The 20,809-nt window shown below is 55.5% G+C and overlaps 1 protein-coding gene and 1 long non-coding RNA gene across 4 annotated transcripts in view; one reads left to right on the top strand and one right to left on the bottom strand.

The window, feature by feature from the left end:
- Nucleotides 1–17,289, top strand: part of LOC120374742 (serine/threonine kinase 11 interacting protein) — a 30,370-nt gene extending 13,081 nt beyond the window's left edge. For all 3 annotated transcript variants that reach the window (XM_039494870.1, XM_039494869.1, XM_039494871.1), the window contains exons 7-25: nt 9–80; nt 1,640–1,769; nt 2,012–2,115; nt 3,179–3,268; nt 4,300–4,341; nt 4,858–5,025; nt 5,433–5,514; nt 5,633–5,995; nt 6,196–6,386; nt 7,553–7,663; nt 8,911–9,106; nt 9,697–10,155; nt 11,847–11,962; nt 12,150–12,247; nt 13,574–13,752; nt 14,013–14,097; nt 14,600–14,685; nt 15,647–15,867; nt 16,395–17,289. In XM_039494870.1, the coding sequence (XP_039350804.1) occupies nt 9–80; nt 1,640–1,769; nt 2,012–2,115; nt 3,179–3,268; nt 4,300–4,341; nt 4,858–5,025; nt 5,433–5,514; nt 5,633–5,995; nt 6,196–6,386; nt 7,553–7,663; nt 8,911–9,106; nt 9,697–10,155; nt 11,847–11,962; nt 12,150–12,247; nt 13,574–13,752; nt 14,013–14,097; nt 14,600–14,685; nt 15,647–15,867; nt 16,395–16,535 (2,934 nt within the window). In that variant the 3' untranslated portion in view covers nt 16,536–17,289. The remainder of the gene's footprint in view (nt 1–8; nt 81–1,639; nt 1,770–2,011; nt 2,116–3,178; nt 3,269–4,299; nt 4,342–4,857; nt 5,026–5,432; nt 5,515–5,632; nt 5,996–6,195; nt 6,387–7,552; nt 7,664–8,910; nt 9,107–9,696; nt 10,156–11,846; nt 11,963–12,149; nt 12,248–13,573; nt 13,753–14,012; nt 14,098–14,599; nt 14,686–15,646; nt 15,868–16,394) is intronic.
- On the bottom strand, nt 15,065–15,926 carry LOC120374743. Its single transcript, XR_005586226.1, has 2 exons — nt 15,826–15,926; nt 15,065–15,335 (listed from the first exon to the last, which is right to left on the bottom strand). It is a non-coding gene; the product is annotated as an uncharacterized LOC120374743 (long non-coding RNA).
- Nucleotides 17,290–20,809: the final 3,520 nt, after the last annotated feature.

The following is a 20,809-nucleotide window of genomic DNA, read 5'->3' as shown; positions in this document are numbered from 1 at the left end:
TCTTTCAGCAACTGCTGAATGCCCTGAAGGTCTTGGATTTGAGTCACAACAGAATCCGGGACTGTGAACACTACTTAACGGCGAGTATTGTAGGGCGAGTTCTGGGGGTTGGGCCTGTGTCCCATAAGTCTTCCCCGATCATGCCTGGATCTCCACTGGTTCGCTCTGATCTGCAGCCCCCACCCTAAAGCAGGCAGCTGCTGCATAGCTATGGGTTGTGACTCAGCCCCTTCAGCCTACCAAGGCTGTCTGGGCAGCATCCTGGTGTGTAGCCCTTCACTGCCCTGCTAGAGACAGGCCAGAGATTCCCTGAACCTTTTATCAGCCGGAGCCAGGCACATGTGGGAGTCCAGACTCGCCAGTGCAGCCCCTTGTGGCTGGCTCAGGGGAGGCCTTGCATTGCCTCTGCTTCTGTGAGTATTGGTCAGGAGCAGCCATGCTCCAGTGCTGTGCAGATGTGCCGTTCTTCCTCACTACACCAGAGTGGCTAGTGTGGGCAAGCTGCGCCATTGCTGGAGTGAATCATGTCAAACGCTTACTTGGAATGATTAAGGCTGGAACCGAGTGTCACTCTGACGTATGCCCCACTCAACCTGCCATGCCACCATGAGCCAGAAGCCAGCGTACTCCATCTACCTTCCCTAGAGTGGGGACCTCCCTGGGCATACCACATTCATCTCCCAACGTCACGAGGTCTCAGCTGCTACCCCGACACCTGTGCAGGATGTGGGGCTCGCGGTCAGTGGTGTGACAATCCTGAAGCCTTGGGTCAGACTGAGCCAGTGCTTTGTGATCCTCTGAGCTGCACTCTCTGGCCAAGCTTAACCTTTGTCTCTCAAATAACGAAGTGGGGAGGGCATATCTCCATGTGATGTGAACTGTGAAATCTGACAGCTGAAGGAGAGATTTTCAAACGCAGTCAGTGCTGATGTGCTGCACTTCCCTGGGAGTGGACATTAAAACTCGGCAGATCCCAGTAGGCGCAGAGTGAGACCAGTGCTGAATGTGTCTGCAAATGCCCCTCCTGATGTGAACTTGAACAGCTTTGCTGCAGAAACCTCTCGCTGCTCAGGGACCGTGGCTGGAGCTTGGACAGACACCCCTACATCTTGGATAGCTGTGCGAGTAGAGAGGAAGGATTTCCCAGTGGTTAGGGTGTCCTGGGACTTGAGAGAGGGCTCAGTTCACTGCGCTGCCACAGATTTCCACTGTGCCTCCTTTCTGTCTGTAGCATGGGAATATCCGTGCTCCACGCCTCACAGGGCGTGTGCGAGGAGAAATGCACTAGTGATTGTGAGGCGCTGGAAGTGCCTTAGAATTCAGTGACGCTGAATTTCTTGTCTTTCAGATTTGCTCTTTCAAGCTAAGCTGTCAGTCGGCTTTAAGAGAGCTCTACCCTTAATGTAAAATTTTTGTTTGGATTCCGCTGTTCTTTAACTTCATGGATAACCAGCTCTGAGCATGCAGCTGTGAGCCAGGGCTCCTGGGGCCTAGTCCAGATCTGGCACAGACAGTTGTAAAGCACTCGGAGAGCTTCTGAGTGCAGCCTCTGTGAATAGCTGCGGTAGGGCTTCACTGCCTGTGACTGGAGAGAAGTAACTGAGTGGCTCTGAGGGCTCTTTTCCTTTTCTCTGCACAGACCCTTACCGAGCTGGAGTACTTAAATCTGGCCTATAACTTCCTGCCAAAGGTGCCAAACCTGGGACTCTGCAGTCGAACCAAGCTGGTGACTCTGATCTTGCGCAGCAATGAACTTGACAGTATTAATGGTGAGTCCAGGAAGGATGATGGGTTGGAGAGTTTCGTAGGCTCTTGGGTCCCAGAACTGGGAGTGGCCTGGAGCTATTCCTTCCCTCCCTTCCTTCCCCAGCCCGGGAGGGAGAGCTTGGGAGGCTGCAGTACCTCAGATCTGTCAGGCACAGCAGCTAGTGTTGATCCTGTGGCGAGGGAGAAAGAGCTCCTTAGTGTTGGATTTCTGGGCTGATTGATGGCTTCTCTTGTTTGTCTGCAGGGGTGGAGCAGCTGCTGAACTTGCAGCACCTGGATGTAGCCTATAACCTGCTGTTGGAACATGCCCAGTTAGCACCACTGTCCATGCTGCACAACATGAGAAAAGTGAGCACAGTGCCAAGCGGGGTGACAGGGAGACCCCTGGGTCTTGAGGTGCAGGGGAGAAGGAGTCAGAGTTCAGTGCAGACTCTATCAGTGAGGAAAGTGTGGGGGGTGGGGGGCTGGCATGATTCTCTGGCAAGGGTCCCTGCAAGAAGGACACTGCAGTCTGTGTTCACTTTCTCAGTGAATCCAGCAGGGATGTCTTCCAGAACTCCCAGCCCTGCAGCCTCACCCTATTTCCAGGTCAAGCTGGGATTTTTCCTTCTCCATCATCCGTTGCCTCACATAGGTTATGCAGGCCAAATCTTGCCCTTGGTGACCCCTGTGCAGTCTCTGGTGCCCTGGGGAGCATGAAATGCTCAAACTCTAGTCACTGATCTGTTGCACACAGGGCACAGCTGGAGGTTAAGGACTAGCTTTGCAGTCTCTTTGCAGAGTAGAAACCGAAGGGGGGTTCCAGAGGGGATGGAGCTCGGCTATTCTCAGTGATACCAGATGACAGAACAAGGAGTAACGGTCTCAGTTGCAATGGGGAGGGTCTAGGTTGGATATTGGTCGGGGGGGGCAGAACTATTTCACTAGGAGGGTGGTGAAGCACTGGAATAGGTTACCTAGGGAGGTGGTGGAATCTCCTTCCTTGGAGGTTTTTAAAGTCAGGCTTGACAAAGCCCTGGCTGGGATGATTTAGTTGGGGTTGGCCCTACTTTGAGCAGGGGGTTGGACTAGATGCCTCCTGAAGTCCCTTCCAACCCTAATCTTCTATGAACTACACATCAGGGCATTCCTATTGGAATGGCTCTCGTAGATTCAGGAAAACGACCTGGAGATCCTTTGAATTCAAATAGAGAATGAGATCAAATAGCAGGTCCAAAGGACCACAAGAGGTGGCAGTGCTATGCTTAGCTCCTTCGTGATGGGCCACTTCATCGCCATCCCAGCTAGAGGAAGTGGCTCTGTCTGTTGCTAGCCCTTGCTGTGTAGGAGGGGACTGGTCGCAGGCAGGCTTGGTGGGAGTCTGGAATGCAAATGGATTGTGACACATACTGTGTTGCTCTCTCTCTCCCAGCTGTACTTGGAGGGAAACCCATTATGGTTTCACCAGAACCACCGATCTGCAACCATCGTACACTTGTCTCCCAGGGCAGCGTCCTTCAGTGTAAGTATTGGAGCCACATACTCCATATGCAGTCTGGAGAATGGCCATGCTCAGTCAGACCAATGGCCCATCTAGCCCAGTGTCCTGTCTTCCGACAGTGACTGGTGCTGGGTGCTTCAGAGGGAATGAACTGCCCTGTTCAGTTCATCAAATGATCCATCCCCTGTCATTCAGTTCCAGCTTCTGGCAGTTGGGGGTTTGCAGATGCCAGGCAGGGGGTTTAGTCCCTGACCATCTGGACTGAAGCCATTGCTACATACATTCTGCCCTGGGGCTGTGGGATCAGTCTGTCTGGCAGTTCTGGGGCTGGGCAGAAGAAGAGAATTGCAGACACTAAAAGTGATTAGATGGTACCATAAAAATCTCTCATTGGGGGCAGGGGAGATTTTAGACCTGCACCAGAGTACAGGAACTATCCCTGCTTCTCTCATATCTCAGAAATAACTTTCTTGGGAGCAGCCCTTTTTGCTATCTCACCTACTGGAAACCATGACTTAGATTAAGCTACATCTAGTGACGGAGCTCATCGAAGAGACGGTTAAGGGATGACTTGCTCAGTCTAGAAGGACCTTTGATAACGGACTCTTCGGTGTAGCAAACCAAGGTATAACACAGCCCGGGGGCTGGAAGCTGAAGCTCGACATTCAGACTAGAAGTAAGGTGCTGGCTTTTGCAGTGAGGGGAGTTGGGGCAGTTCACCAGGGTTGTGGTAGCAGGATGTTTTTCTGGAAAATCGGCTCTAGTTCTACCAGGAGCTATTTGGGAAGGTCCAAGGACTGTGTTACATGGTCAGACTAGAGGATCCCAATGGTCCTTTCTGGGCCTTAATCTGAGTCTTGTTCACAGGACACTGTACGGTGACTCTGCACTAGGAATGCAGAAGGAAATCTGGTTCCTGGCAGGCTGACATCTGGCTGTGTAACAGTTGTGTCCTAGGACTGAGTGGGTACAGGCTGCAACTGATATAGCGGGCCAATAGAAGGCTGCACTGAGCTCCAGCTGACCGTAGTTGGGTTTCTTTGTCATTACAGCTCCTCTTGGATGGAGAGCTGCTGACTACCTCGGACCTGATGGCGAGTACAGGGTGATAAACTGCAGCTTGCTCTGGGGTGGGGATGCCCCTTATCCTGGAGTTTTTCCATCAGCTGCTCTGCCTCCTGAAAGCAGCTCGTCTCTGCTCTGTTCTTACTGTAACTGGCCGTTCTTAGGGACCATCCACTGTGCTCCAGACATGAGCAGCAGGGCGGTAGGTGTGGTGCAGTGATAGCCTGCTCCAGACCAAACTCCTAGAGACCTCCATCTCCCCCAGCAAGGTGCCATGTTACACACAGCACCTCTGGGATGCCAGTTAACCAGTCAGATCTCTGCCTATGTCCATAGGAATTGCAGGTATTGGGTTAAACTGAGGATGGAGGGAAAGCCGCCCCAGTCAGACAGCTAGGGACCTGCCACCTGCTCTGGGGGAACCAGACAATCTCTTTAGGGAAGTCCCTGGCCCCTCCATGCTTTGGCTTGATTTACCTCTCACTCCCACACCCTCCTTGGTCTCCCCTCCATGCTCAGCTATCACTCTCTTTGGTTGGCTTCAGCACCTTCCAAAATCTGGGCAGGTCATTGCCCAGTCAATCCGCTCTTCGACCTCGGAGAAGACCCTGCTGGATCGCAGTGCCCTGGACAGCTCCTGCGGCGCAGACCTCAGTGACAGCCAGTCCCCAGGGGAGAGTGGGGCTGCCAGGCTCCCACAGAGAAAATCCAAGGTCTTCTATTGCTTCTTTCGCTCCATAGCTGGGGCTTTGGATGAAGGGCCTGATCCAGAGCTGACTGTGACTGAGTCACTCAGTACCCAGAGTTACTGGCTCCTTTGTCATGTGAAATACAGTGGGGCCCCGTCTGATCCATTCCTCTGCTGGCAGCGTGGGGATCCTGGCCTCGCTGTATAAAGGGGGTTAGCTACCATGATCTCTGAGAGAGAGAGAGAGAGGCTTGGCTTAAAAAGTTGACCCTGACCTACTGGAACAAACGCTCCGGGGGAGTTGTGCCATGTGATGGGGAAGGGGTGCTCTGGCCTTCTCAGGCTCTCTGGGAACTGAGGGATCCTTCACGGTCTCTGTCTCGTCACCTGGATGGTTCTGCCACTCAGCCCTGCTCCTTCTGTCCCTTCCAGGGAAATGTTAGGGTGCGCCGGCCGAGCATCTCCGAGCCCAGTGATACAGAGCATGAGTACCAGGCACTGCCCTCCTCAGCTGGTGAGACTCTCCCCTTGTCCATAACACAGTAACTGCCCCGCCCATGGGGGGGGGGGGTCTGGCTTGAGGGCTCTGTGGGCGGTGATTTCCCCAGGCCTCCAGGATGTTTTCTGTTCAGGGATGATCCTGCGACACCAGAAGGAGATGGAGCGCATGGACGCCTTCCGAGATCACTTTGGTGCTGACTGGCTCCAGTACAAGAGGCAACTGGAGGAGCACAACCAGGAGGGGCCTGTCATCTCCCTTAGCTGTCCTGCAAAGGAGGTCCCAGGCAGCCTGCCTGGCACCGACACGCTGAGCGAGAGCACCACCCAGGAGCAAGAGATGCCCTCTGGGTTGCTGAGGGACACCTTTCTCCCCTTGGACAGCATGAGGGAGGAGGAGAAGGAGCTGCAGCTGGAGGAGTCCTTGGGAGAAAGCCGGAAAGGAGAGATGGATGCGGATGAGCTCGTGGCCCAGGAGGAAGAGGAGAAGCCAGAAGGTAAATAGGTTCTGCCTGAGGGAAGCTTTTCAGTCCATCTGCATGTAGCCCTCTTCCTGCTCAGGTCACACCCTGCTATGAGACCACACCTGAAGCTCCCTCCATCCTCTCCCTGGCTCCAGGGGAGCTGCTGCTCCCCTGCAAGGCACTGAGGGTGGAGTGCTGTGTGTGTACTAACATCTCGACATCTGACTTGGCAGTGGATCTTTGCCAGCCTGTGTTAGTGAGCCAGATAGAAGGTGACGGTGACCCAGAGCCAGACTGGATCTTCCTGCGCGTCACAGCCCAACATGTGATTGAGGTGGAGCTGAAGGCAGCCAGAGTCCTCCATAAACTGGAACTGAGAAGCCTGCAGAGAGTGGAGACCTCTGAAATGACCTGGAAAAGGATGGTGAGTTGGGGCTCTGTGTGAGGTGCTTGCCTGTTAATCTTCATATGGGCCAACATCTCAGACACAGACTTGAGGGGTGGAAAAGCCTTGGTTGGAGGAGAAGAGGTCATCAGTCCACCATGCAAAACCTAAAGCCGGCCTCTCCCTCCCACATGTGCCTAGACCTCCCTAGCTCCATGTTGCTGAAGGACGCACAGGGCAATGCTGCAGAGGTCAGCAGTAGAGTTCGGTTAGAGACCGGGCAGGATGTGTTCCTCTGCGTTGGGAGTAGAACCAATCACTCTCCTGGGTGAGGGTTCCGGAAATAGAGTTGGTTAAAGCTCTTAACACATGGTTTGACTGAAGGATTGTATTTGGGCTTTGTTCTCGACCGCACTATAACCCAGCATAGCGCTGGGATTCGCTTCCTGGCCTGGGCAGCAGCTGCCAGGTTCCTTTGAGATTGGTCCAGCAAATTTCCCTAATCGTCCAGTATAGTCCTGCTTCTCCATGGCTCTGTAAAACTGCTGGCAGCTCAGCAAACTGGTTAGCCCGTTTCCTTGCCCTCCTAGTGTGCAAATCCCTCTGTCCTGCTGACCACGGCCTCCCGTTGTAGCTTATGATCAAGTTAGACTCTAAAATAACTTATCTGTGTTGAGACCAGGTTGGGGAGGGAATATCTCTTACTGGGCCAACTTCTGTTGGTGAGAGACAAGCTTTCAAGCTCAAAACAAGTTGGTCCACCTCGCCCACCTTGTCTCTAATATCCTGGGGACGACGCAGCTACCACATCACTGCATTAACTGTCCAGACAGTCTCACTGGACTTTCCACATATGCTTAGAATTGGTGATGTTCTCATGTGCCTCTTGCATTTCTCCTCATCTCCACCTTAGCCCTTCTGGCAGCACTGAGTCATTTGGTCTTCCCTGGCCCCGATCTGGGTAGAGGTATTGCATGGCACAGCAGGTGTTCTTTGAACAGTGCCTCGATCTGGGCCTTGGAACATTTCAGGTGCTTTTAATGCTTATGGGCTCACCCTTCTGCCCGTTGGCTTTAAAGGATGCCCCCAAAAAGGGTCCTGCCCGGCGAGCTGTGCAGTACTCTGCTAAATCTCAGGAGCACGTAGCCGCGGGCTGGCCTCTCCTGACTGGGATCTGGGCTTTTTGCTGTATTTCCTCCTTGCAGGACCTGGAGCGCGTGTTCCCTGTCCTCACACTCCATTTTGGCTACATCCGCAAGGACCGTCAGAAGCGCAGATACGTGGTGCTGGATGATCATCCGGAGCTCTGTGTGCAGGTGAGGGGAGGTGTGAGCTCAATATGCTGAGCTGCCAGCTGGCACAGACCAGTGGCATGAGCAGGGCTGGTGGCTCCACAGTCAACCTGGCCTTCTGTTCTGGGCCCAGGCCTGCCGGGTGTGGGGCTCTGTCCCCCTCTAGGGGCACCCAGCCCAGATAGAGACGGAGTCTGCTACAGCCGTAGCTATGAGCCACGTGGCTTTTAGCTCATGTGTTTAGCTCCAGAGACCCCAGGTTCCATCCTGCCTGCCAGTGACTGGGGTCTGTCGGTGTTTAGCTTGAGTGCATACGTACGCTGACATCCCGAGGGTCTAGATGACACTTGGGGTCTGCAGCTTCTGCTGGGCGTGTCTGTCTAAAAGCTCTGGGAGGCTGCAGAGGGGAGCAGAGGACCCACTAAATGGCTTGCGCAGAACACGCAAGTGTGGGGAGTAACAACTACCCCTTGACCTGTGAGGCTGGAGGAAGCAGGGCTCTGGGCACAAGGGCCTTCTGGGGCTAGGAAATACACTTTGTTTTGAGGAGGGTGTCGAATCGTAGCTAGGACAGGAAGTGCATTGGCGCTGATCTCCCATCCACATCCTGGATTCTGGGTGTTTAACCAAGAGTGAACAGACTGCTCTAGGCCGTGTCAGTGGATGGGAGCTCTGAAGAGCTGCCCTGTAAACGTGGGGAAATCGTGCTGCCTCAACTCCTAGGTGTGTCCAGGCAGAGGCTGGAAATGAGCTGCCCCCTGCCTGGTGTGTTTGCACAGACCCCAACCGTGGGTCATGCCATCTCTGGAGAGAGCGTATGTGGGGCAGCTGGGTCAGGAGCCACAGGAGAGTTCTAGTGAAGCAGCAGCTGGGGTGGAGGCTTGGACAAGGAGCTAGGAGCAGGGCTGGGTTTCCTCCTCTAGCTGGAGGACCTGGTTGGACAGTACCTCTGGGTGTTCAGCATTTGGTTAGACTGAACTGTCAGTTTGCCTGCGAGGGGACCCATCATCCTGCAGCCACGCTGGTGTGGAACTGAGGCAGCTGTGTCTGCTCATGCACCCCTGGCGAGGCTGAGGTTATGTTGGCCAGGTCTGACCTTGCTAGCTGGTTCTCCCCACCCCCCAGGCTCTGTCCGTGCTTGTGCTCGAATTCCGAGCTCAGGTTTGTGCTGTGCCAGGTGTGCCCAGCTCACATACGTGCCCTGGTCTCACTCAGACACACAGCCCCCTGGCAGCCACTCTCTCCATCTCTCCCTATGCTGCTGCTTTCAGTGTGTGCTGAGGGTGCTGTCCCCTGCTCTGGAGGAGAATCGCAGACGTCCAGGAGTAGAGGAGGGGTCCATGAAGCTCCAGTGCCTGAAATGCAAGCAGGAGTTTGCCCAGCCCCTGGCACTGTGGCAGCAGAGTCCATATCCTGCACCGGCTGAAGGTAGCAAAGGCATGGAGACCTCAGCTCAGCCAAACCGAGGTATGGTGCTAGGCAGACTGAACGCACACAGAAAACAGCCCGGTGCCCAGGGCAGGTTGCCCAAGTGTTGGCAATGGTGCAGGGTGTATGAGAAGTGCAATCGGTTGGCCATGCCGAGGGGGCACTCGAGCTAACAGAACATACTCTGGGAGGGGGACAGATCAGGGCATGGGTGGGACGGAGCCTGCCTTGTCCACCGGGCTGTTCGGTGTGTCTAAGGCAAATGGCTCCTTGGGGCCTGGGAGCAGGTGAGGGAGCTGGGACGCTGCAGGGGGATGTAGGGAGTCAGTCGAGTGTGGTCTGCTGATTGGGAGTGTGATGATGTGGTCCTGAGGACAGCTGCTCAGGGAGACTTTACCTAGATTGTTCTTGAATCCGGCCGAGCAGGGACTTGCCCAGCAGACCAGGATGGCTGGGCTGGCCTCCCCCCATCCCAGTGAGTGCCCCAGGACTGGCCTGGATCTTCCTTATTTTTTCCTTTTAAAAAAAAAAAGAGAGGTTTTGGTTTTTGTTTTTTATTTTAACCTGAGTTGCTGGGCTGGGAAGAGCTACGTCTGTCTAGTCCTGACAACCCCCCCGCCCCCTTACAGAGGCTACTGCCCCTGGTGAGCCCACGGTCTGCCCCAGCTGCTCCAGCGACCACGTCGTCGCCCTGCCCTGCGAGAGGCGCTCCAGCACCCCGTTGCCCTCGCAGCATCATGCAGACAAAGCCCCGTTGGAGCCGGGCCCCCAGGGGAGTCTGGAGGCAGCGTCTGTCCTGGGCAGCCAGAGCGGGCAGTTCTATATTGGTGGGGAGGACGACAGCTCCGAGACCGACCCCAGGACCCAGGAGCTCAGCGGTGACCATGGCAGCACCGTCCATTCCAGCTCCGACGGGGACGGCAGGAGGAAGGAGCTGGGCCTGAAGAGCTGCTACTCGTCCCTCAGCCGGACAGACACCAGTGCGGGGAGCCTGATGGGGAGTTACCGCTATGGCGCCTCCCGTGGGCCCACGCCCTCCCAGCTCTCGCTCAACTCGGAGTCCGAGGAGACCTGGAACCTCAGTCCCCGTGAGTAAAGCAGAGCTGCAGGGCTGGAGCTGTGTGCGGGTCCCTGCCCCAGGCACTGGCAGTCCCAGCTGGTTGTGGGTGGGGGAGGCCCTGCTGGGCTGGGGGAGAGGGATCAGAGTGCTGAATGGAAAGGAGCCCCCGCTCCAAGCAGGGATGGCGCTGACCCTCCACACCCTCCCTTCCAGAGCCCAGGCCCCATCCTGCAGATGGGAAACTGAGTCCTGGGGGTGACTTGCCCCTGGACCGCCAATGGCAGAGACGGGACTGGAGCCCAGGGCTGGTGGTCAATCTGCTGAACACAAATGGCTTGTCAGTCAGTAAGGGGCATTGGGCAGCCGTCTCTCCTGGGTGTTCTTTGCTAATTGCTCTCCCCTGATTGGATGGGGCTGGCATGCATGGCAGCATCTGCTCTCTAGTACCAGCATAAGTGTGTGGCATAGAACAGGAGCTGCTGTGGGTCTATGGCTGCTCCTGCCCATGGTGATCCTGGGGGTACGTGCTGGGCTCACAGGCCCTCACTTCACAGCTGCATGAGAAGGGCCTGTGTTCGGGCTGTTGGCCCTGCCTGCTGGGAGGTGTCCCGGACGCCTGAAGGGTCTGGGATTCCTGCCAGTAGGGACCGCCCTGGCCCTGACTCGCCCTCCCTCACAATTCTTGGCAGCGCCTCTGTGTCTAACTCCTGCTGCTGTGCTCTAAAGAGGCACCCTGTGGGACTGTGCGTCGCTTAGCTGGGGGTGCCAGACTCAGCCCACTGGACACAAGCTGGATCGCATGGTCTGAAATAGCCTCTTGCTAGTACTCAGCCCTTGCTTCAGCCCTGTGGCCTCTCATAGACGTTTCAGGCGAGGGAAATCGGGTCCAGTAAAACCAGCTTCCCTCAAGGATGCCTCCACTCTTGGGGCCAGGCTGGCAGGTGCTTTAGGATCAAGCTGCGATTAGTGGGCACCCGTCAGTGTCTGAGCTGAGCTCCTCTCCAGCTTCCTTGCTGTTCTTCTGCATCTCTTTTGGCCTTGGCAGCTGTTCCCGCCCTCTAGTGCTGAGCAGAAGGATCCCAGGCTGGTGCAGAAAGGAGGCGGCTCCAGGAGAGGTGATTAGCTGGATTAGCACCTCACTGCAAAGCGACTCTTGGGCTGGTTATGGGGCATGGTGGAACTGTCGTTCCATAGAAGCCAGGAATGGTGTAGCTCCCAGGGGTGCCAACACCAGAGCAGGGTGAAAAATGGGTTTAGAGCAGGGTGAGAACATCTGCAGATGGAGGATGCTTTTAGGAGAGAACTCCCACCATTTTGGCTCAGTACTGAAGGAACAGGTATCAGAGGGGTAGCCGTGTTAGTCTGGTTCTGTAGAAGCAGCAAAGAGTCCTGTGGCACCTTATAGACTAACAGACGTTTTGCAGCATGAGCTTTCGTGGGTGAATACCCACTTCTTCAGATGCAAGTGGTGGAAATTTCCTGGGGCAGGGCTTCCCTGCTTGGATGAACAGAGCCTGAGGGGTGATGCTGTGGCCAAGAACCCTGTGCTGGCCTGAGGGAATGAGGTGGATGGGACCCAACAGACTGGCTTCTCCCTGTGTGTGCACATGCCCAATGCCTCCAGAGCATCACTGCCTGGCTGCTGACACTGCTGGGGCCTGGTGGAGGGATTGCTCACTGGGGCAGCCTTTGCTGATCTGCCCGTTGTGCTCTCTGCAGCCACAAACGGCACCCTGGACGTGAGGGACTTCCGCTGCGTGGACCATCGCCTCAGGCTCTACCTGGACATGGAGGTGTTCGAGGAGAATGTGGAGGAGTTCCAGTGCTTCCTCAAGGTGAGGGTTGCGGGCAGGCCCTGGCTGGTGCAGGACCCTCTGCACTCAGGCTGCCTGTACTGTCTGCACAGGTGGGCTGGGTGAGTGCCTGGGCCAGTGGGGCAGGAGTGGCTCAGATGCTCCCTAATGCCCAGGGCAAGGGAGCAGGCTGTTATGGGTTGTGACCTGCCCCACACTGCTCTTCCAGGTGGCCATGGTGAAGTTTGGCCGGTATGGGGAGTTCCCTGCGCTCCTGGTGGCCTCGGATCTCAGGATTCACGTGCTGGAAGTCACTGGGGAGATCAGGTGAGGCGCAATGCTACACAGGCTGTGAGGCCCTGGGGCAGTTTCTTTGCTGAAGGCTCTTGGGCATGTCCGAGTTGAGAGAGGTAAATAGTGGTGTCCCTCAGGGGTCTGCACTGGGACCAGCCCTATTCAATGTATTCATAACTGATCTGGAAAAAGGAGTAAACAGTGAGGGGGAAGTTTGCAGATGATACAAAACTACTCAAGACAAATCCAAAACAGACTGAAGAGTTCCAGAAGGAGCTCACAAAACTGGGTGACTGGGCAACAAAATGGCAAATGAAATTCAGTGTTGATCAGTGCAAAGCAATGCACATTGGAAAACATCATCCCAACTACACATATACAATGATGGGCCTGAATTAGCTGTTACCACTCAAAGATCTTGGAGTCATTGTGGATAGTTCTCTGAAAACATCCACTCCATGTGCAGCGGCAGTCAAAAAGGCAAACAATGTTAGGAACCATAAGGAAAGGGGTAGATAATAAGACAGAAAATACCATATTGCCTCTATATAAATCCATGGTACGCCCACATCTTGAATTCTGTGTGCAGATGTGGTTGCCCCATCTCAAAAAAGATATATTGGAATTGGAAAAGGCTCCAAAAAGGGCAACACAATGATTAAGGGTATGGAACAGCTTCCATAGGAGGAGAAATTAAAAAGACTGTTTGTTTAGCTTGGAAAAGAGACAACTAAGGGGGGATATGCTGGAGGCCTATAAAATCATGACTGGTGTGGAGAAAGTAAATATGAGAAGGCACGAATACCACTTCCTTAACACAAGGGGTCACCCAATGAAATTAATAGGCACCAGGTTTAAAACAAACTACACGTAGTCAACCTGTGGAACTCCTTGCCTGAGGATGCTGTGAAGGGTAGGACTATAACAGGGTTCAAAAAAGAACTAGATAAGTTCATGGAGAATAGGTCCATCAATGGCTATTAGCCTGGATGGGCAGGGATGCAAAACCATGCTCTGAAGAGTCTCTAGCCTCTTTTTGGAATGGGCAACAAGGGATGGGTCACTTGATGATTCCCTGTTCTGTTCATTCCCTCGGGCACCTGGCATTGGCCACTGTCGGAAGACAGGACACTGGGTCAGATGGGCCTTTGATTTGACCCAATGTGGTGGCTGTTATGTCCCTGCTGTGCAGAAGTTCATTCAGAGCTCCATGCTGTGGGTTCTCCCTTGAGCGTTGAGCAGCCGGTGGCTCTCCTGGTAGAGGCCTGCATAAGAGCCTAGAGAGGGAGAGGAGGAAGTGGAGGGCTGGGGGGTGGCTGCAGCCTGTTGCAGTTGTGGAGAACTCTGCTCTCTGTTTAGGGGGCAGCCAGTGGACTGGCTGAAGAAAAATGACTCTCATTATCTATCTGATCTCTGCTACCTGGAGATGGGGCTGGGCCACCAGAGTCTGCGGATGGAGTTTGACAATCCCAAGGCCTCCTACAACTTGCTAATCCGAAACCAGAGCCGCTGTGGCCAGTTCCTACAGTGTTTGACATGTAAGAGTTGTGGGGAAGGCGGGGCCTTTGTCCGTTGTCCCTCTGGGGCAGGGAATCTGCCCCCTGTCCTGGCAAGAGGCTGCACCTGGCTATGTGCTCCCTGGTGAGAACAAGCAGGTGAAATAGCCCAGGGTGCTTTCAATGGCTCGCTCGCACGTGGAAACTCCGGCTGCCCAGGGACGAGAGCACTGACCCTGGATGTGCTCTGTGTGCTGCCCCAGGGACTCATAGCTAACCTCTGCCTTGCTGCTCCTGTCTAGATCTCCTGCAAGAGCTGCCAGGCATGCCCAGGAGCGGAGTGAAGGAAATCCACACTGTTGAGATGAATCCCCAGCATCGGCTATGGTAAGAGCAGCCTGTGGGGCAGCACCTGCCCGCCCCATGTGGTGTGTGCGGCGTGTTCCCAGCCTGCTGCCATTAATGCAGCCCCACGGATGTGCTGGACACCCACTCTGAACCCCTACCCCAGGAGCCTGCCCTCGGGCACTGGATTTATAGGTGGGATAGCAGGCTGGCTGGGGAGCGCACAGACCGGAGAGGGGGCGGCTGAGCCAGGCATGGAGAGTTCTGGAGCTGGGAGCAGGAGAGGGGTGGACAGAACACAGCCTGGCCAAACAGGAGAAGGTGGGACCTGATCTGGGCGGGCACAGGGCAGCATGAAGCCCAGAAGGGAGGGGTTTGAATCTGAACTGGGAAGGCGGCAGGAACATGCTTGGGACAGGACTGGGGAACTGCAGGTGGGGAGGCCCCAGAGGGCAGGATGTGGTGGAAGAGAGAACTGCCCTGGAGCAGGCTGCAGCCATGTGGGTGGGTGTCTGCAGCTCACTGCTGTCTTCTTCTTTGCCAGGCCTCTACTGGAAAAGGCCCTGTGCTCAGTGGCTGTAGACAGCATGTCCAGCTGCTTCTTCTACCTGCTGGCGTATTTGATCCAAGGTACGGGGTAATTATCCTATGCTAGGCCCTGCTCTGCCTGCAGATGTGGCAGTGTCTGCACACCTGGGAGGCGGGTGGCACAGCTGGCCCATTGGTGGGAGCAGACAGAAGGGTTCCCTGTAGGAGCCCCTCAGGTTCCCTGTAGGAGGTGGAGGGCAACAGCATCTCCACCTCCCTCAAAGGGCCAGTGACCGTCACAGGCTCCAGGCTGGGGCTGCACCACCTCAGGCAGCCCAGTTTGAGTGTCAGCGCTTTGAAAAGTGTCTGAAAAGCTGGAGCGGGGTGCAGGGAAGAGCACAGAAATGAGGGCTGGAGAAAACACCCCACAGTGCCACTGAAGGAGCGGTCTCTGTAGCTTACCAAAGAGGAGACGGAGCAGTGCCTTGATTAGCCTGTATGTACCTTCCTGGGGAGATCCTGCCTGCTGCCACAGGGCTCCTGACTTGAGTGGAGACAGGCAGAACAAGTCAGTTAGAAATACGCTGCACGCTTTGTCCCAGTGTGGGCGATTAACCACTGGGACAGATTCTAAAGGGAAGTGGTGGATTCTCCATCTCAACTCTGCATATCCAGCCTGGTACCGTCCTGGCGGGAGTTTCCTCAGACAAGTCCCTGGCTTGGTGCAGGGGTAGCTGCTGGCGTTTTCTGGCCTGTCATATGGGAGGTCAGATTAGATGATCTAATGGGCCCGTCTGGCCTTGAGATCCAGGGATTTCTGGCTCAGGCCAGTCCCTCAGCAGGGCAGCTGCAAAGAGCTGCTTCCCCATCCCCCCTTCAGGCCCCCCATGGCTGGTCAGGGTTCCTGCACCACCCACTCCTTGCCAGTGGAGGGGGCTCCCCTCTGGGGCTGGTGTGGCGGGGCCTGGGGGCATGGAAGCCAGCCCCATGGGGAATCCAGGGCCTGAGTAAGGAGAGCCCAGTCCATCCCAGTGACCCGACTCCCCGTCCCATTCCCCCTTAGGTGCCTCTGCCTTCCCTGTGACTCTGCTGAGCACCTGCAGCACTCTGTTCCTGCTGGAGGAGAATCACCAGTGGCAGCGGGTCCAGCCTGCGGCTGGTGAGAGGGAGGTGCCCCCTGAGAGTGGTGTCCAGCTGAAGGAGAAGCAGCCAATCAGCAGCATCAGCAGCATCATCACTTACCGCTTCTCTCCCTGCGATGTCAAGCTGATGTTCTATGATGAGGTAACAGGGCAGGGCATCCCTTGGCACACGGGGTCCCCAGTGCCTGGGGCAGGGGTTGTTGCTCTGGGCTCTGACTCAGAGCCCACCCTCATGAGGACCCTCTGTTCTGTCACAACCTCTTTCTCCTGTCCCAGACCCAAGGGTCTCTGGCTGGGGTGGCAGGTGAGGCGCAAGGTCTCTCCTGCAGCCAGCAGCTGCTGCTCTTGTTCACCAGAGTGTGCATATACCTGCCCCAGCACAGCCAAGCCATGTCCTGGCAGTGAGGCACAAAGAGACCCTGTTCCTGTGCCAAGGAGCTGGATCCCTGGCTGCATGGGGCCTGCTGCGACGGGTGGCTGGGAGCATGGATCCTGGCACTGGGCACCTAGCCGTGGGAGAGTGCACCAGCTGCTGGGGTCAGTAGGTGTAGCCAGCTCTCGAGGCATAAGGATACAGGGCACTGATTTCTGGCCTGTGAGACTGGAGCAGCAAATCCCCAGAGCAGCCACTGAGCTGGGGCCATCCTGACCTTCCTCCTCCCCATGTAGGTGCTGAAGGTGGAAAGCACCTGGCACATCCACACAGAATGTCCTGAGCTGCTGGCTCAGCTGGTTGAGTGGATCCGTGGTCCCTGGGAGGAGATGTTCTCCATCGAGCTGCGGAAGACAGTGCAGGAGGTCCTGGAGTGAGCATGGTAGCTGCTGACGGGCAGAGCTGGCTGCCTGGCTGGGTATGCTGCTGCGGAGGGGCAGAGTGAAGGTGACTCTGCCTGACGTTCCTGTTCAATGGCCTCTGCCTGCTCCTGTGTTCTGGACCCGGGGCCTTTGCTGGTGGGGAGGAGGGGAGCACTGAATGTTTTAGCTGGTCTGGCAGCTGAACTGACTTGGTTGGGTCTGGGGGCAGGTGCAGAGGGGTGACACGTGGTGCAGACACTGACATAACCTCATGGAAGCTGCACAGAGCTGCAGCCCGGTGGTTTCTGACAGTCTCACGGGGAGTAGTGACCATGCCAAGGTCACTTCCTATTTATCCCTGGGGTCCAGGGCCAGTGGGAGCCCAGCAAGGTGGGTGGTGGAGCCAAAGCCTGCTCGGACAGGTCATAGGCACGCCCCAGATGCCTGTCTTTCCTCCGTCAGGTGTATCTGCTGCATGTCCACTTGCTCTCAGTTCCGTCCTGCTGAAACCCGTATTTATCTGTTTGGCCTTTTGTGGCTTCCCTGATGTCTCTTGCCTTGAGCCAGGGGCTGCCTGCCCGAGGGGGCCAGGGTGACCCTGGGCAGAGTTATCTGTGCCTGCTCGGCAGGGCAGAGCCTGGCCTGCTATTTGTAACTCTTCCCTCAGTGGCGTTGGGCAGCTGCTTGGGATCCTGGGAGGGGCAGTGAGTCTATTTTAACCAGGACAGTTTTACTATTTTCTATTGTAATAAAAGCTTCTATTTATTGAGTTCTGTCTCGTGCATGCTGCAACCTCTACCTCGCCGTGTGCTCCTCCTGGGGCTTGCAAGCCAGGCTGGGACGGGCCCTCTCGGTACTCGACTGGGAGGCCTGCAAGGAACCCCGGGTCCTGCAGTGAGTGGACTGGGGGCTCATTGGGGGTACTCCCTGGTGTGGCACTAGGAGGCTGTGCTCCTGGACATGCTGCCTCACTCAGGTGGGTGTCACAGCTGGGATCTCTCCTCCTCAAGGCTGCTGTTTCACAGCCCTCTCCCAAGACAAGGGGTTTAGTTTGCTGTCCTGACCAAGTCCCAGTCTGGACTATTGCGTTCTGCCTCACAAAACAGCCCCTGCTGCTCTGACTGCGAGTCATAGAACCATAGGACTAGAGGGGACCTTGAGAGGTCAGCTAGTCCAGTCCCCTGCACTCACTGCAGGACTAAGTGTTATCTAGACCATCCCTGACTGGTGTCTGTCTAACCTGCTCTTAACAATCTCCAGCGATGGAGATTCCACAACCTCCCTAGGTAGTTTATTCCAGTGCTTAACCACCCTGACAGGAAGTGTTTCCTAATGTTCAACCTAAACCACTCTGGCTGCAAGTTAAGCCCATTGCTTCTTGTCCTGTTCTCGGAAGTTAAGGAGAACAATTTTTCTCCCTCCTTGTAACAACCTTTTATGTACTTGAAACTGTTACCATGTCCTCCTCAGTCTTCTCTTCTCCAGCCTGTCTCTCCCTGGCACTGTAGTGCTCCTGGCACCATCCGAGTGGCCCTGGGTCAGCCTGGAAGATGGCTGCCTTCCCCAGCTGCGGGAAGTGGTCTGGGGCTAAGTGCTACTGACCTGGTTATTCCCCACCTTGCTGCAGCGCAGCCTTGAACAGCCCGAAGGCCAATGGGGCCTCCGCTCAGCCTCATGTTTAGTTGGTAAGTTGTAGGGTGCTGGGAGAGGAGCTGTCTCCAGGCCCATGGGCCTGCAGTGACCCATGCACCCTGCATGCACATCAGCTAGACCCTTTGTTAACGGATCACTTGGCAGAGCTGGTGTTACCAGTAACAGCAGCCCCAGAGGTGCTGCTGCAAAGCCAGACAGAGGGTCCTGGTCCTCGCTGCCCTGGGGCCAGAGCCCAACCTCCCTGGGCTCCTGCACTGGGCAGTTAGGGGTTTGTGGGATGGGCTAGGGCCAGGGCATGCATTAGGCCAGCCAGATTCTGTTCCCTGTGCTGCCCGAGTCTCATTTCCAGCTGCACCTTTCGGAAACCCAGGGAAGCCTTGTCCCAAAAGGCAGGGGCTGCAACAGGTCCTTGTCCTCAGGCATCACCGCTTTAGTGCCCTCTTGCAGCAGGCCCTGACACATGGGTCCCTGTCTCTTTCCCCTCTCGGATAACCCAGGAGTCCACTTCAGTAATGCCCTGCCTGGCTGGGGGTTGTTAAAACCAGAGTGCAAATCAGACCAATCTATTTGGAACTCTTGTTATGAGCTCTTTAAAGTGTGAGTAAAAGAACACATCTCTCTCTCCTCCACAGCCAGGCAGGTATGGCTGCAGTCCTGCAAGGGCCAGCACCACGTTAGCCCAGAGATCCCAAGAATGCAGGGAAAGTAGCAGTTCCATTCTGAATTCCCTGCACTCTCATGAGGCACCATCTCCCAGACTGGAGTTGTGGGCAGAGGAGCTGTGTAGGACCCCGAGCATGGAGGAGAAGGGGGTGTGGATGGTAGATCAGTGCTGGCATGGGACTAACACAGGGAGGGTCCCTGGTATGGAGGGTCTCACTGAGTAAGAGAGAAGCAACTTCACTCAGCAGGAGGCAAGAGCCAGTCTCTAGTTCCTGCCCTGCTCCAGGCCCCTCACCCTTGTGGTATCTGGTCCCCTCCCAGCCTGGATTTGATTTACCCTCTCCCTTACCACCCCCTCACCCCCCCCCCCATGGCCCAGTAGTGTGGTGCTGGTGTTCCCATGGCAAAGAGGGGACCAGAGGCCCAGACAGGCTGGAGTCAGCCTGGTGGAGCAGGTCTCTAGAATCCCAGGCATGTGCCTGAACCATTGGGTATTTTTAGAGCTAAGGCAACTGAACAAAGTTGTAGTGCCAGAGTTCTGTACGGGGACTCTGGCAGCTAGAATCCCTTCTCTCGAGGCAGGAGATTGGTCCATACAGCAGTACATCCCCCACGCAGGAGATGCCTCTACTTCACCAGGGCCAGGCTCACGCTCAATACCATGTATCGGGGGGTAGCCATGTTAGTCTGGATCTGTAAAAGCAGCAAAGAGTCCTGTGGCGCCTTATAGACTAACAGACGTATTGGAGCATGAGCTTTCGTGAGTGAATCCCCACTTCGTCGGATGCATGTAGTGGAAATTTCCAGGGGCAGGTATAAATATGCAGGCAAGAATCAGTATGGAGATAACGAGGTTAGTTCAGACTGATTCTTGCCTGCATATTTATACCTGCCCCTGGAAATTTCCATTACATGCATCCGACGAAGTGGGGATTCACTCACGAAAGCTCATGCTCCAAAACATCTGTTAGTCTATAAGGTGCTACAGGATTCTGTTGCTTTTCTCAATACCATGCACTTCCCCTTGGCCTCTCTCAACCCCAGGGCTGTTCTTTAGTCTTCCTGCATCTTGAGGACTGCCTCCTCTGGGGCCAATGTTATGGAGCAGCCTAACATCCACCCAGACCAGGGGTTCTCAAACTAGGGGTCAGGACCCCTCAGGGCGTCATGAGCTGTCAGCTGTCACCCCAAACTCCGCTTTTCCTCCAGCATTTATAATGGTGTTAAATACATTAAGAAGTGTTTTAAGTTGATGGTGGGGAGGGTCGCACTCAGAGACTTGCTGTGTGAAAGGGGTCACCAGGACAAAGGTTTGAGAGCCCTGACCCAGACAGTTTTCGGCCTCTTGGGGCTGTAGCTAAATGTAAGAATCCCAAGTGAGCCCCTGGTGGGAGTCATTGGCAGCCAGTGCATCCTTCCCACAGCCAGACTTGTAACGTCGTCGAGTCAGGTCGGGACAATTCAAGGAAGCCCCAGTACTAGAGTAAGGAACTGCTTGAGGCTCCTGGGTCAGGGCAGCCTGCACCTTCGTGCCTGAGCATGCAGATTACTCCTCTGCTGCTCTCAGGGCTGGTTCAGGAGGAGCTATTCCTCAACCAGAGAGAACTTGGCCAAACAGGTCACAGTTCCCCTCCAGGTGAAGAACTTTCTGGATTGGTGGAAAGATCAATGCAGTGTCCATGCAGAGTTAGAGTCCCTGCTCTAACGCTAACAGACGCATCTCTGAGGGGTGCTCCCCACCCTAACACACAAACACAACTCAGGGCCGATTGTCACTTCAGGAAACTGCTTTCCATATCAGCTTGTTAGAACTTAGGGCCATCAGCAATGCAGTTCCTACCCCTGCCCCATGCAGGGCAAATCAATCAGAATCATGATGGACAATGGGCCTTGCATCTTCTGTCTCCCGAGGCCCTGCTGAAACTGGAGCTGGCTTGGCCGTGGGGTGGGGTCTCATGGGGAAAGAGGAAGTG

Source organism: Mauremys reevesii, linkage group 11 (assembly GCF_016161935.1).
Source record: "Mauremys reevesii isolate NIE-2019 linkage group 11, ASM1616193v1, whole genome shotgun sequence".
NCBI lineage: Eukaryota > Metazoa > Chordata > Testudines > Geoemydidae > Mauremys > Mauremys reevesii.
Note: the sequence above shows the minus strand (reverse complement) of the source record. Positions and strands in the feature narration are given on the sequence as shown.